The sequence below is a fragment of the Heloderma suspectum genome, chromosome 2, assembly GCF_057233095.1.
Source record: "Heloderma suspectum isolate Gila_16-S chromosome 2, 16-S_ref, whole genome shotgun sequence".
NCBI lineage: Eukaryota > Metazoa > Chordata > Lepidosauria > Squamata > Helodermatidae > Heloderma > Heloderma suspectum.
In genome coordinates, this window is record NC_139459.1 from 338,204,560 (window position 1) to 338,220,363 (window position 15,804).

Genomic DNA, 15,804 nt, shown 5'->3' on the forward strand with positions numbered 1-15,804 from the left:
AACAAATCAGTGGGAGCCCAGAGTTTTAATGCCCTTCACGGATCTTTCTTCCATAGCTATGGGTAACCTGTCACCAGTATCTACCATGCTCCTTCCCCATCTGCCCTACCCTCTCATCTCCTTCCTCTCTGCCCCCCACCCCTGTTCTTGCCCAAAACATCCCAGTTCTTTGAAAACCTTAATCTTAGAGGCTGAATAAATTATGTAGACATACTGGCTATATGCAGATGTACTCAAGTTGCATAATTCATTCTGTGTGCAGGTCTGGGCTTTTCCTCAGAATAGAACATGCAGATGACACCCAGCCCCACCTGTCATCATCGCATGCTTCCAATACTTCTTTTCTCTTCCCACACACCCCTCTCCTCCATGTGTACTCAGTGGGCGTGCCCTTGTGGGTCTTTGGGGCAGAGGCTTTAGCTTTCCATAGAAACACCCAGGGGCGCAGCTAGGGACTTTAAAGCTTCAGGCTTCCAACCCCCTGCCCCCCAGTCAGGAATTCTATGGCTGGCACTTAGCTGGGCAGGACTGCAGCTCAAACTACACCAATACATGAGAACCCTTTTCTTCGGGGGAGGGGGCAAATCTGGCCCTCCTGAAATGCCAGTCTAGCCCCCTGTGGTTCCCCAAAAGGATATGCCTCCTTCCCATGCCCCCATGCCCTTTCTTCCAACCACTGATTGTTTGGTAGTTTCCTAGCTTCTGTGCAGTTTTTCTCCCCACATTCTAAAAGACTGAAATGCCTCTCCTAAGGCTTAGTTACTGGCAGGAAGAACTTTTAGCTACAATATGCTGGTATTTTTGGCCCTGCCCCTTTTGCATTCGGCACCGCCCACCACTGGAATGTGGCCCCTGGGAGCTTCTTTGAAATGGGATTCGGTCCCCCCGGCTGAAAGAGGTTCTGCACCCATGCTTTACTCTCTAAGGCCGGATGGGGACATCATTTTGTCAAGGGCCTCATTCCCTCAAGGGTCATCTGTTGGAAGGCAGTAGTGGACGGGGTCAAAGCCAGCAGGTGGTGGAGCCAGAGCCCAAAGCAGGTGGGGCCACTCCTTTTCTCTTTCTCTTTCTGCCACCCCTCCTCTCTCTCTCTCTCTCCTTCTTCTGCCCCATCCAATGGGCTTCCAGGAGAGAGACAACCACTTGTGCCAGAGCTCTGAACTGACTGCTTGCAGAGGGCTTTTGAAATTAGGCCAACAGCTGCATGCAGCCTTAGGTCCGCAGGTTGCCCACTCCTGCTCCAGGGAGATGCTTCAGCTTGCGGCCCTAGTGGTGCCCCACACAGAGCAACTGTCCAAAGCTCGGGGCTCTCGGTTCCAACCCAGCTTCTGACACTCTTGTGGCAAAAATGTCTGAAGGGTCTGGTCTGGTGGCACCGTAAAGACTAACACATTTACTGTGGCATAATCTTCCAACACAATAAATGCATGAGTCTTTAAGGCAGCCTTCCCCAAAGCTGCTGCCTTCCAGATGGGTAGGACTACAACTCCTATCATCCATGCTGGTTGGGGAGGATGAGAGTTGTTGTCCACAGTGGAGGCTGGTGGCTCCAATGTCACCCGGGCAGTGAATCCGCCCCGGGTTTCAGTCAGAACCAGAACCTTGGGTAGCTCCTTTAGAGTTCTGACTGGAACCTGGAGCAGATTCACCGCCCCACCAACATTGGACCCACCAGCCTCCCCTGCTTGTCTGGGGAAGACCGATATAAGTTGCCACCAGACTCGGTTGCCATCACTTTGCCGGTTGCTCTGCTCCTGCGGCTTCCGTCCGATGCAAAAGGCAAGGGGAAAGCATGAAGCAGGGCAGGGGAGAGTCCCTGGAGAGTTGGCCATCATCACTGCCAATCCGACTGGAGGCAGCACAGCCTTCGGAGTGCTCTCCACGGCCCCCCTGCACAACCCCCTTCCTGGGCCTTCATAGCGGCTCCTGAACATCAGCTCAGATCAAATTAATCTGCAGGCACGTCTGCGAGATAGCTTCTTTCTGCAGAGCTGGGGCTGTCAGAGGAGTTTTCTCTACTGCTGCTAAATGAAGCCGAAAAGCCCAAGCACCGGAAGACCCTTCTTGTTCTGGGCTGCGTCTAGACCAGCTTTTCCCCAACCCGGTGCCCTCCAGAGGTATTGGCCTACAACTCCTATCATCCCCCACCAGGCCATGCGGGCGGGGGGGATGGTGCTGTAGTCCAACACCCCTGGAGGGCACCAGGCTGCGGGGAAAGGCTGATACAAACGCACATTTGCTGGGACTAAGCGAAAACTATCGATAGAAAGCAAGCTCTTTTTCAAAATGTTTGTTATGGATCACAGAAGTAAATGAGGGGGCTCCCGAGGAACTCTATTGCTCTTTCTGGATGGAAAGACACCATTCTTTGCTGCGCCTGTTTATTGATGGCGCCTGTCCTCCCTCCCTACTACATTCACAACAGCGGGAGCGGGCTGACCTGTGATCTCTTTTTCCCTTTGACTAGAATTCCCGTGGTTCACCAGCATATTTTACATTTACAAGCCACCTCCGAAAGGGCACATTCCAGACCTGTCCCTTTACCATCAGCTAATCTTTGCTCAGCCATCCTTAGTAAGCAGATCACAAGGCACGTCTTGCTGGATCAGACCAAGATCCACCTAATCCAGGGCTGGGCAACTTTGAGGGTTCCAGGGGCCAATTTCACACCACCCCGAAACCGCCTGGGGTTACACCCCTTCCGCTGCTGCTCACCAATGCATTTTGGCAGCAGCAGCAGCAGCATCGATCCTATCACCAGTTTACTGCCGAATTTTGGCATCAAACGCAATGGTGGCCTAATAAAGCCAAATTTAGCTTTAAACCAAGGCTTTAGTGCTGAACTTGGGCTTTTGGGGCAACCATCACAATTTCCCACTAAAATTCAGTAGCAAACTGCCAATTATTTTGCTGCTGCTGTCACCACAGCAGCACACTAAGGGTAGCATTGGGGGGGCCACACTTAACGCCGGGGGGTCCACATGCAGTCCGCAGGCCAGTTATTTTCCACCTCTGGCCTAATCAATCCATCTTTGTTAGCAAGAATCCCAGCAACTAGCAGGTGCCAGGCAGTCTCCCAGAAACTGGTCAGAGGTCTACTGGTGGACTGAAAGCTTTGCCCAGCCCTGCTGTATTTCAGGGGTAGGCAGACTTGAAAGTTGCAGGATCTGCTTTGTTGTTGTTTTTTACTAGAACCCTGAGATCCACCAACCAGAGTCTGATGCAAAAGGTATCCACTTAAAAGTGAAGAATTCTAAGCCCAGACATTTGTTCTGAGTACCAAAAATGAACAGAGTCCACAGACCTTCCACACAAAAATCCACTACTGGATACCCACCAAGCTGTCCTCATTTCTGCAGTATAATTTAGGGCAGGGTAGTAATTTGGTTGCTGATATTGTTAAACATTTGGGAGTCAAAAATCCTTGCTGATCTGCTAGAAATCACTCAGAGATCTACCGGTAGAGCCCACCCCTGCTGTCAAGAACCTGCTGGTAGCTAAGATGAGGTTTACGTTATCTATCCACGATGATCATTATTTTAGTTAATGTTCTTCGTATGCACAGTCCATTACAGCTTTTTCAATCTTGCTTGCAGTCACAATAAAGGCAGGCTCCTGGTATTTTACAGATCGAGAAATGGAAGCAGTGAGTGTGAGAGCAAACACAGTGAAACTTACTTCACATGCTGGGGATGATGGCAGTTGTAATCTGAGACATCTGATGGGCACCAGGCTGGGGAAGGCTGACAGGTTAATTAGCCAGGAGGGCAGCAATTGTTAGCAAACCCTCCCCAGTCACCATGGGGCAGAGTTCAATCTCTCACCCCTTCACCTCCCCTTTAATCAAGCACATGGAGCCAGGTTGTCAGACTATACAAGTAACCCCCAGGTTTCAATTTACCAGGGAGGGCCAGCCTCTATTTTTTGGATTCCATCTCTAGAAAAAATTGCTGTCCTTGTTTCGTCCCTCTTTCTGCCCTTTTCCCCCAGGATGCCGTGTTACAATTCTGTTATCGTGATTAGGAAGAGTCGTCACTCGTCATGGTTCAGCTCGTTCCCTCCAGTAAGGTCTCTAGAAGTTAAATCTTGGAGGGAAGAGGAGTGGATGCCTCTTGTTTCCAAAGTGCACGTATGCTGTGTGCATGAATGCTAAGGCACATTTCACACACACTAGCTGCTGAGGTATATTTTCAACTGTCGAGAACCTACCTTTATTATATAGGTTTAAAGAAAAGGGCAAACACCCTTGTAGCTCGAAAATAGGTAGAAGAGAAGCTATCTCAGAGTAAATTACAATTACAGCATACAGAAGGCAGAGGAAAGCAGCATCTCCCAAACGTGGGTCCTCCCTGATCATTGGCCATGTTGGCTGGGAATGCTGGGAACTGGAGTCCAAAACAATTGGGGACCCAATGTTGGGAAAGGCTGGTCAGTAGAACCTTCAGCACTGCATAGGAGTCGGGGGTTGCAGGAAGAGCTCGGGTGCAAGCCTTCCCCCACTGGGCACCCCCAGAGATGTTGGGACTATTACTCCCATAATTTCCAGCCAGGCTGGGGGTGACAAGAGTTGTAGTCCAACAGTTCTGGAGGGTGCTGGGTTGGGGAAGGCTGATCCTTGGTATGAAAATCGGGGTGTTCAGAGCCTGTCCCTCTTTTCCTCTACGAAATGTTAGAGGAGATGCTAAATGCAGGTCCATGCAAAAGATTCTGCTGTCACGGAGGTGGGCTCAGGGTTTGCAAATACTTCTTTGCATTTACCATGCAGGTTTTCCCAAATGCAAGTAGCACCAGTTGGGTGGGCTGGTGCCTGTCATGATTGCAGCAGGCAGGGAGGGGTGTTTAACCCTTTCCTGCCCTGCTGTAGTCCTCAGGAAAATTGCTCCTCTGATCCCACCTGAGGCTGATGGAAGTTGTAGTCCTAAATCCCCCCACTCCACCAATTGGTCTGACTTCTGGAAGTTGCATTCTGCCCTACCCATCTCTTCCCTGAACCCTACTTCAAGTGCATAAAGCAGCCAACATGGGGATTATGGGAGTTCTGCCACACATTTGGAGGGCACTGGGTTCAGGAAGGCTGTCCTAGAGGCTCAGTTCCTACATGCCCTCAAAGGCATGGACCGGAGTGCTGGCTGGGATTGTGAGGAGTTGAGGGGGCTTCGACACACACATCGATGTGCAGGCGCCTCCTCCTCCTTGCCCCCACTCAGAGGGGAGGAGAAAGGAGACACAGGAGTGGCTGGTGCTGCACCTGCCACCGCCTTGGGAAGCAGTAGCTCCTTGTTAGCATGGGCGGATGATCTCCCCTGGCACGGTGGGTGTGCACGCAAGGGTCCCCAGAGCCAGCAAGGGACTCCTCACTTGCTGAGAGCTGTTCATCAGTATGAGGGCAGCGGCACCAACAACTCCCTCTGCTCTCTGAAACCCCAAAGCTGATTCTGCAGCGAGTGACTGCTCTGACTGCTGACAGATGGGAGCCTCTTCCCTTCCGCAGGACTGTGACAAGCAGGAGGACCTGCGGCTCCTGCCTGTTCATTTCTCTAGGTGTGTTTGCATCCCACCTTTCTCCCAAGAAGTGTACACAGTCCTGCCTTATTTTTATCCCCACAATGACCCTGTGAGCTAGGTTAGGCTGAGTGATAGTGACTGGGCCCAAGGTCACTCAGTGACTCAGCGGCTGAGCAGGGATTTGAACCTGGGTCTCACCAGGTTCCAGGAGATTCAGGATCCTAAGCAAGTCTTCCCCAGCCCTGCAGCAGCTTGGAAAAAGGCTGGCATATGCCTCCACCAGACACTGGAAAGGTCCCAGAAGCCAGTTTAGTTTGACTCCTGTGTGGGTCTCCTGTTCCACCCCCACTCACCCAGTCAAGAGCAAAATGGTCAACCTGTCTCTGTTCTGGGAAGTCCTAAGAGAAGGTAGTTTGGTCCAGATTGTGGAAAGATACCTGTCTTTGGATGTGGGGATCTATCTCACAATGGCACTTTAGTCAACAACAAAAACATATAATGGCTACAGGGAAAAGCAGATGGGCTTTATGAGCAGGTTCTTTAATGAATGACTTCAGCCTTCCCAAACCTGGTGCCCTCCAGGTGTTTTGGACTACAACTCCCACCATCCCTGACCATTGGCCCTGCTGGCTGTGGCTGATGGGAACTGCAGTCCAAGACACCTGGACAGCACCAGGCTGGGGAAGGCAGAGCTACTTGCAAGGCTGAGACCAGAGGTACAGGCAGCAGTTACATCTTCATAAAGCAACCACGAGGCTTACAAATATATCTATGAAACTACAAACCCCAAAGTGTCACAACTGAAACGCGAAAATATCCTTTTGGGGCAATGTAGATGTGTTTGACTACAGCTCCCATCAGTCCCAGTCAGCAGTGCCAATGGTTGGGGGCAGTGGGAGTTGAAGTCCAACCCACCTAGAAGGCACCAGGTTGAGAAATGCTGCCTTAGGTAGACAAGGAGCAAGACTAAGGAAAGGACCAAGGACGGCCGTGGAAAATGCGTACCTTCTGTTTTAGAGACACACTCATTTTGTGAGGAAGCCTCCTTGGAGTTCATACAGAACCTAAGAGAAGCAGGGCCAAAATGTTGTTGTCCTGCGTTTTGTGGCCAGCTAGCGGCCTCTGGGAAGTTTACAGCAGGGCATGAAGGCAACCAGCCACTCCAGTTGCTTGTGCCCAGGATCTGGTGCACCGCGGCACACTGGCCCTGCTCAAGGAAGTCCTGCTGAGCCATCCCGGCTAACAGGCCCCAAGGGCTTCCATGCCTCCTTGGGATGGCATGCTCTGTTCTCTGCCCTTTACAGCTGTGGCACTTTTCACCGTGGCACAGTGCAGTGAGGGGTGTAGGGCTAAAACGGCCAGGACTTAAATCTGTATCTAGCAGCAATGCCTGTTTGCTCCATTTTTATTCTAGAGTAGCTTCAGAGGCCCTAATCTGGATCAGGACCCATGGGGGGCGGCTTTTAAGATCTGGACCAGGCCCCATGTGCCTACTCTAGAATGAAAATGAAAACAAAAAATAATGTAGCTGCTAGGTATGGATTTAAAGTCATGCTTTTTTTTTTTTTGGCCCATGCATCCTTTCTGTGCATCCTTTTTGTTCACTGCAGGGCAGAGATTTCTCCTAGCAAAGTGGGTGATGCTTATCTCCGGGGGTAACCACTCTCCTCTCACTGACTGGAGGAAGGCTTCTTTTCTCTGTCCATTCAGGTCTATTTTTAAACACAGCCTCCAGGGGCTAGGATTGATTGGCTTACAGGCATCGCTGTGGTTCAGGCCTTCTCCCTGCAGCTTAGGTTCCCCACTTCTCTCCAATCCCACCCCCCTTCCCACTACACTCACATCCAGCCTCCCATCACTCAGGACCCACGGAGGAGGAAAAGGAATTTACCCTGGCTACCCTCCTCCCAAATACCTATCTGTGGGTATTTCAGTGGGTATGAAATATTAGCCTACATATCTATTCTCAAATTCTGCAACCAAAACATATATTTTGCTATGGGAATAAATTATGCAAATGGAGAAGTTTATCCACCACCTCCTCCCAAGAAACCCCCACTTAATTTGTATGCTTGATTCTTTTACATGTATTTGGCACAAATGTGTGCTGAAGGAAGGTTTATGGAAGCAGAATTAAGACATTAAAAACAAAGGGGAAAAAGAGAATTAGGTGTTTCTAACACCTCTTGACAAGTGGAAACCCCATCGAGTATCTCTCTGGGGTTTTGGCCTGTAGCAGAAACTAACAACACATAGGAAGGACCATAGCTCAGTGAGGGAGCCCCTGTTTTGCATGCACAAGGTCCCAGGTTCGATTCTTGGGATTTTCAAGTAGGGCTGGAAAAATTCCTACCTGAAACCCTGGAGAGTTGCTACCAGTCAGTGTGGACGATATTGGGCTAGATGGACCCATGGTCTGACTTGATATAAGGCAGCTTCCTATGTTCCTGCCTTTCCTGACTCTTTTTTTCTGTGATCATGAGGACTAGATACTGGTGTTTTGGTTGTGCTAGGGGAATCTCAGGATTCTGCCAAATGCATTGACTTTAGGAGCAAAATTCAGAACTTTACAGTTAGACCACGTTTATGCCATGTCCTGAGAAACCTGCATGTGGTCATATCAACCAAACTGGCCTGGAAGCACATGGGTAAATCTTCTCCAGTAAAGAACATTCCTTCTCCATGTTATTTGTTAGGGCAATGAGATGTGGCTCTCAGTGGCTTGGTTTCTTCCAACCCTGTGATTCATGCACATTGCATTGACACACTGACACTAGTAAAAGCAAGCGCCACCTGCATGCACTTAGGTGCAGATAAAATGCACATGGAGATGGGTGCATAAAGCCACAGTCACGAAACATGAACAATATTCTGAAGGAAGCATCCAGAGCAAAAACACCAATGTTTGCAAAGCACACTCAAAAGATGATACAAACACACAGACATACACAGGCAGCTGACAGCGTAAGACATAAAGACATAAAAAAAGAGTATGGGAACCAGCACATTGACTGCAAAATATGAATGGAACATAAATGCTGTGCTGAAAGGGCACATATAACTGAGAAAACGTATGACTGCCACACACAGTGTGCACAGAGAATGACACACACTGAGCCTAGGTGTTGACCCCACACACATGTACGCACATATAAATGACATGCATAAAAGCTGGCACAAATTGTACACACAGAGAAATGAGTGATGCAAGTGTAGCACTAAACGTCACTGGCAGTGCCCCATTGTGTCCGAGTAGCTCACAGAATACCGTATATACCCCCCCCAATCCTACACCCCCAAACTGGCACCCATTCACTGGGATCATGAAACGCACACATTGTATAGTGGCACGTTTGCACACTCTGCTCCCAGCTACCCACATGCACTGTTGGACAATCAAGATACACTTTTGTGCGAGTACACACCCCGGGTGCTCCCAAGCAGCACTGCTGACATTGACACGAATCCACGCTCAGGATCAGGCAGGCGCTCCAGCGGGGAGGCGGTTTCCTCGGCCCCCTTCCCTCTCCCAAGTACTGAAGTTCAGCCTCCCCCAACCTGGCGCCCTCCCGTGCTTTGCACTACAAATCCCAGCACCCCTGACCACTGGCCATGCTGTTGGGAGCGGATGGGAGTTGAAGTCCCAAACATCTGGAAGGCGCCAGGTCCCGGAAGGCTGCTGGAGTCGCTAGGAGAGCTCGTGCGAGGAGCGGCGGTGGGGCAAGCAGACGGGGTTTTCCAGGGGGCCCGACGTCCTTCCTTCCTTCCCTCCCACTCACCTGCAGGACACGGTGAGCTCCACCTTGGTGGCGGGCACTCTGGTGGGCGCGGGCTCCAGGTCCCCTGGAGACGCCATCCCCGCTGCGGCCGCCGCCGCCGCCAGGCTCAAGCCGCGCTAGGGGCGAAGCGGGGCGGGCTCCATGGGGCGGGAGGCGCAGGAGGCTCTTTCGATCGCCGCTCTGGCTCGCTCCGTCTCCGTCTCCGCCGCGTCCGCTCCCGCTCCGGGTGGCAGCACGTGCGGATGTTGGGGGAGGGGCCGGCGTCGGGGCGCGGGGGAGGGCCCGCCGCCGCCGCTCTCCCGCCCTTTCTCGCCGCCTCGGCCCGCCCCCAGGGGGCGCCCCGCTGCCGCGGAGCTGTCCGAGGTGCTGAGCCGGCCAGGACGGGGCTGCTCGGCCGAAGAAGCGGCGCGCCGTCCCGCCCTCGCTCGCTCTCCGCGGGGCTGTGCACCGCGCTCGGGCTCTGGGCAGCGCCGAGGCACGGCGGACCCTTCGCGGAGCGACGCCCTCTGCCTGGCTGCTCCGCCCAGAGGGGAGGTGGGGCCGGGGAGAGGCCGGTCTCTGGCTCCCCCCGCCCCCAGCACTTCAGTTTCCCACATTCCGCAAAGCGGGCGAGTTTGAAAGCTCCGCCGCTGTTCCGAGGCGTGGGCTGGGCTATTTGTAGCCCGGGAGAGGAGGGCGGCGGCGGCGCAGGAGCGCGGCGCGACCCGGGGCCCTTTCTGGGAGCACGCACCCAGCGCCGCCCAAGGGGAGCGGGCGAAGGGGCTTCGGGCCACACGGCCAGTCCCGCCGGCAGAGAGCGACAATGTGGGCTGGTGGGAGCTACAAGCCGCTCGCCCTTTTGGCCGGCTGCTAGTCAACCGGAGGGAGGCTGCGCTGCTGGCCCATGCTGCTGACTCGAGTTAGTTGTTGCTGCGCTCTCGCGGCGGAGGGGGATGCTCGATTGCGGGAAGGTGGCCCGGGGCGGGGGGTCTCTTTAACAGGACGCTCCTGTGCAGGTTTACTCAGAAAAATGCCCCCCCCCCCGCAGATTTCAGAGGGGCATACTCCCAGGGAAGTGTGCAGAGGATCACAAGAGGTCAACTCAGCAAGCAGGATGCTCGAAGAATCCCCTGTTGGCTTGCAGGGCTCTGGTTTGTTCAATAAACTAGGGCGGGTAATATAGAAGACTATAAGACAAGCTATAAGACAGGCTTGATAGTACATGGAAAAGGCAAGAGACTAATATTATGATCCAGCTGGTATGTATTCACTGAAGGCCCTTTTTATGGACCTTTGGCATGCTACCCTTCGCTTTTTCCACCTCCTGCTCCATCCCATTTGTTTCCACTTCTGTAAACCCAATTGTTCACTCATCCTCTTTTCTGAGCATGTGTTTCTGAGTAACTATAGGCTGGAAAAGAACTGAGCTCAGCCCAGCTCCATGTCAGCGAGAGTACAATGAAGTAGGGCATACCCATAGGTTGAAAGCATTCTTTCCCTCCTCCACCCACCCCAGGCACCCTGAGAGAATGCTGCTTTCACCCATCCACCTCATTTCACTTCTTAGGAAACTGAACCAAGGAAAGCTACTAGCCATAAGAGAAGGCAACACTAAACCAGGTAGATCAGTAGTTGATGTGGTATGAAGAAGGATAGTAAGAACAGTGGAAAGAAAGACTGATGGGTCACTGATGAAGAGTATTATCATCTTCAAGCACTGATTACTGGAAAACAGCCCTGAGCATACAAAAGAGGTCCATAGTTTGCACATCCTCACCAAATGGTAAAAACATCCACAGGTCATCAAATTCATCCTTCCCCAACCCACTATTCTACAGATATGCTAAACTACAACTCCCATAATCTCCAGGCAATTGTAGCCCAATATATCTGGAGGGCACGAGGCTGGGGAACTTGATCAAGTTCAAGTGTCTTCAAGTGTCTTAGATAGAAGTGATGCTTTATATCTTGGCTAGGTTAAGCCCCCTCTATAATCAAAACCCTAAGAGGCTGAGGCAGTTTGATTGTGAGAGGGAGATGACTCAAATTTCACTTTTCCACCCTTAGGAACAAAACTTTATTCAGGAAAGAAAGCAGAAAAGCCTTCAAACCAGGCTAGCACTCAGATAAGAACCAGGACTGTACACGATTGCACAGCAGTACAGGAACAAGCTATAGAAAGGGGGTACAGAGTAGAAAATGTACTTCCTGAGAATTTCAGCATTTCACTTAAACAAAAAAAAAAGGGAGCATTATTTCAAAGCATATGGGTACTCCCTGCTGAGAACTCAGAAGTCAGAGTTGCAGCTGGATAAAACTTCCACAGGGGTTAGAGATGGGGGCCCATTCCCCAAAAGATAACTAGCAAGACCAAAATAAATTAAGCCAAATAGAAAGAGTTGCAGAAGAGGGGAAAAGGTGCAAGCTTGATCAATTTACATAAATTTATACAGGTCACAAAATTCAGATATTTTAGGTACAGGATTTGAATTGCCTGGAGCCAGAATTTTAAGCATACTGCCTGATTAAAGCTGAAGAGTTTTACTTTAGTTCTGAAGAAGAGTCAGAATAAAATCTTGAACCACCCCTAGCAACTATTCCCTCCCCGTTAGCGGTTCCCACTTTGGAACCATGACACTACCTAAAGCAGCCTTCCACCACCTGGTGCCCTCCAGGTGTTTTGGACTACAACTGCCTTATGGCAAGGCCATTGACCATGCTGGGGGGGGCGGGGGATTATGCGAGTTCTGGTCCAACACAACTAGAGGGCACCCAGTTGGGGAAAGCTGACCTAAAGCATCCCTACCCAAAGCCTTTCCACAGAGCTCACCAAGTACATGGAGAAATCCCTCCACAAGGCAGAGAAAGCAAACGCAAACACACATACACGACAGAGCCAGAGGACTGGGTGTTTTGACACATTTTACTGTGGTGATTTGTCAGAGCTAGCCAGGTCCTGCATGATTAGGGGGGAACCCCAGTTCCCAGTGGAAATCAGTCCAGCCTGAGGCTGCGATCACAGTCAGTTAGATGGACCCAGAAGAGCTGGCAGTCAGACAGTGCGGCTGGCAGCATACAGAGGACGACGTGGCCAGAGGCTCTGGCCTAGATTGGAATCTGGCACTTGGGCTCTCATGGCTTTTAGGTTCCTTCACCTTTCGGACTAGAAAGCAACCCAGATGGGGGGGGGGTGGTAGGAGGGAGGGGTGTCAAAGGGCACTGCTTCCTCTGAGTCCAACGCCCCGGGCAAACTGCTCTAGAAGGCCACCAATGGCTCCTGACGGGCTCGGTGACACAGACTTCAGCCCCACTGTGCTGTTGTAGGCTGCCAAGAATGCCGAACGTACTTCCTCCAGCCGGGATTCCCTCTCTGTCAGTGTCACTAGCCTGTAAGGACAGAAATTAGAAATCATCATAATGGGCATTTTAGAATGTTCAAAGAGCTTCAGATAAAATCCATACCACAACCTTTCAAAAAAGTGTGCCAGAATCCTATTGTCCATTGGCAGGGGAAGGGGCCAAGGGACAGTTGCCTAAGGCCACCTAGCAAATGCAAAACAGAGACAAAATTTGAAACTGAGGACTACATGGTTCACAGCTCAGTCTTTTATCCACTAGCTCTCAAGATACTGGTGAAATATAGGACTTTACGGATGCACCTCCAAGAATGATGGAGACCTCATAGCCAGCTGGCTTCCCTTTTGTCTTGTGGCATCAAAGGGAAGGAACATACACACGCACACAGTAATTCTGATGCAGCCTGTTTCCCATCTGTTGTCTTCTGCGCCTCAACACAAAAGGGAGAATCCATGACCACGAGGTTGGTCCTGAAGCCACTTGGCTGAAACAGATGCCCTTCCACAAAGAGGCAAGGGCCCTGCTTGGAGCTCCTCCTGGCTCCAGCACTCCCCCAGCAATGACAGGGCCTTGGAAGGCAACAGAAGCAGCACCTGCTCACTGCAGCTGCCTCTGGGGCTGCCTGAGCTCTTGTGCTCCATTGCTGGCTGTCTTGCACTGTTCCCTCCTCAAGCACCGCTGGGCTTCTGTGGCTCAGATTAAGGGAGTGGGCAGAGGGCAAAAGGAGACACAGCAAGGGGAAAATGAAAAGGCCTTTGCTATGCAGTTAGTTAGCGCTCTGAGAAGGTAGTGCAGTGGTATTGTATAGAGCCTACAGTCATGGCAGGAACTTGGGGGGCTATGACAGTCAACTCCATTTGAATACAGGACTTGCATCTCCTTGGCATGAGCATTTGAACAACCCCTCATTGCCCATTACTGTTCCGGAGACAAGGATCGCATCCCACCACTCTTGCTCACAGCTTGCCACACCTGCCTCACTTGGAGCTCCACCCCCACCCTACTGTGGTAAGGAAGAAGCTCAGAGCTGAAGTTCAGTGTCCTAGCCAGGAAAAGAGAGGCTGTGGAGCTGCCCCCACCCCTACTTTAACTGAATCTGCTAAGCTTCCCTCCCCATCCTAAAGCCCACTGCAGAGAGAGAGAGAGCTGTGCGTGACGTTCTGCCGGGTGAGCTTTTGTCAAAAGTGATTTTGGGATAAAGCCTTCTGGCCAAGAGCTTCCGTATTAGTAACGCTCCTCTGGCTCCATTACCCAGCCAATTTCCCACCTTCTTGTCCACTTCTCCTCCTCCTGAGGCTCCCATCCTCCCATCCTTCCACAGGGCCCAAGTGGAGAGCATCATTTCCAGAGAGGGAGAAGGAGGAGGGGGAAAACCCCAATGATTTCCAGCTGTGCCGGCTAGCACAAAGCTATTCCCCCGCCCACCTCCATTCTGTGAAGATGAGGAGGTACAAGAGAGATGCTTCATATAGAGTAGGCCAAGGCATCCCCTGTGACCTGCCTCCTCTCCAACTATGTATGCGAGGAGGGAGGGGGGGGAGAAGCGAGAGTAGAGGAAAGAGAAGCAAATAAGACATTCCAGATGAGAGCAGTGCAAAGGGAGATTACAGTTCAAAGGCATCTGTTCAGAGTGTCTTAAGAAAAACAATCTGTTGGGCATGCATACATCTCTTTTTTCTCTCTCATTCTCGCCATCTCTCTCAAAGAGAATAAGACATCCCTTCAAAAAGGTCATCCCAAGGGCAGGGCACAAACCTGCCCATCAAGAATGCTCTTTCATCTCCCCAAGCCTCTCACAGGCTAGAAACTGGCACTGTTAATTTGAATGGAAGCAGGCGAAAGCCACCCACTGCCACCAGCTTCACGTCCGGAAAGAGCAGCGAGAGGGGATAGGGCAGAAGGCTTCGATTAAAGTCAAAAGCAAAAACCCAAACAGAAACGCAGCTGACTGGGTTTTCCCATTTATCCTGCCTGCCTCACAAGTGAAAAAGACGTAGAAAGGACAGGAGGAAAATAGCCTCCCAGCCATTGGATTAGCCTATGGAACTTCCCGTCACAAGACTGAACATTTGGCATTTCAAAGCAGGGGCTGCATAATTGAACAGGAAAGGTCACAAAATTAGAAATGATGGCCATGTCATCGTCACACTTCACCAGAGAGGACAGACTCAGAAGCTGTGCTAAGAAAATCCACACTTTCTATTTTGTCTTCCTCCAAAGACTTCATCATGTTCCAGGGGCAGGAGGCATTAAGGTTTAAAAAGAAAACCTCTACGCACCTCCCAAAGGAGTTGAGAGAGGACAGGATTCAAGGCTGGGAACTGCAATGAAGGCTGCAATCCTATCTGTACTTGCCTGGGAGTAAGCCCCCATTCAACACAGCTGGATTTAGTTCTGAGTAAGTATACATAGGCTTGGGCTGCCTGAGCTACCCTCAGCTTGTGTCATCAGGATACCTCCCCACATCCAGGCTGTCCCATAATCAGGACTGTTATTCCCCTGTGATCCCACCTGGCTTCAGGCAGGAAACTGAATCCTGGATTAGAGTGAATTTGGTCTGATCCAACAAGATTAACATCATCATGTACACCAATTCAAGTCTTCCTGTGGTTGTGCAGCTGGAGCCAAAACCAAACTATCCAACAAGAGAGAGAGTCAACAGCAGACTCAGGGTAACCCTAAGGGGTTTGCAGATACCCCAGAAATATCTAGAAAAAAGCCCAATGGACAAAACAACTCCAAAGCAGCCCCATAAGGATTTAATGAAAACCCTGCTGATAATCAGGTAGAAAGGGGGAATAAAATGGAGTGGCTGGAACAGGAGAACAGAGAGTCAGATATAAATAAAAGGGAGAAAGAACCATCTCTGTCTGGATAGGTCACATCCTGGTTCACACTGAGAAGCTATTTTTAAATGCCCCATGGATGGAAGCAAGAGCTTCCCCTATTGTAAGAAGGGGTGGTGGTAAGGGGTGGTGGTAGGAGGTGGGGGGAATGGAGTGCTGGAACCTTGAAGCAAAGCACTCCATGCTGTAACATTTTGTTGCAGGACCCCACTCATTCAGATCTAATGTCAAATACTGGCTCCCAAGAATCTCTTTTTAAAAACACAAAAATCTCAAAGTCCTCATGATTGTCTGCAGAGTTTCAACCTGACTTGCTTGCAAGTACTTGCTCAATGTCT

At 51.0% G+C, this 15,804-nt stretch overlaps 2 protein-coding genes across 8 annotated transcripts in view; both read right to left on the reverse strand.

Moving 5' to 3' along the window:
• The window catches only part of CPNE9 (copine family member 9), a 70,999-nt gene extending 61,404 nt beyond the window's left edge, over positions 1–9,595 (reverse strand). The window contains exon 1 of one of the 3 annotated variants that reach the window (XM_084832522.1): positions 9,285–9,595. In XM_084832522.1, the coding sequence (XP_084688648.1) occupies positions 9,285–9,361 (77 nt within the window). In that variant the 5' untranslated portion in view covers positions 9,362–9,595. The remainder of the gene's footprint in view (positions 1–9,284) is intronic. The other 2 variants (XM_084832523.1, XM_084832524.1) reach the window with 2 other exon arrangements.
• A 1,725-nt stretch (positions 9,596–11,320) lies between these two features.
• The window catches only part of MTMR14 (myotubularin related protein 14), an 86,213-nt gene continuing 81,729 nt past the window's right edge, over positions 11,321–15,804 (reverse strand). For 4 of the 5 annotated variants that reach the window (XM_084840612.1, XM_084840613.1, XM_084840614.1 and 1 more), the window contains one exon: positions 11,321–12,650. In XM_084840612.1, coding sequence (XP_084696738.1) covers positions 12,473–12,650 — 178 coding nt within the window. In that variant the 3' untranslated portion in view covers positions 11,321–12,472. The remainder of the gene's footprint in view (positions 12,651–15,804) is intronic. The other variant, XM_084840617.1, reaches the window with a different exon arrangement.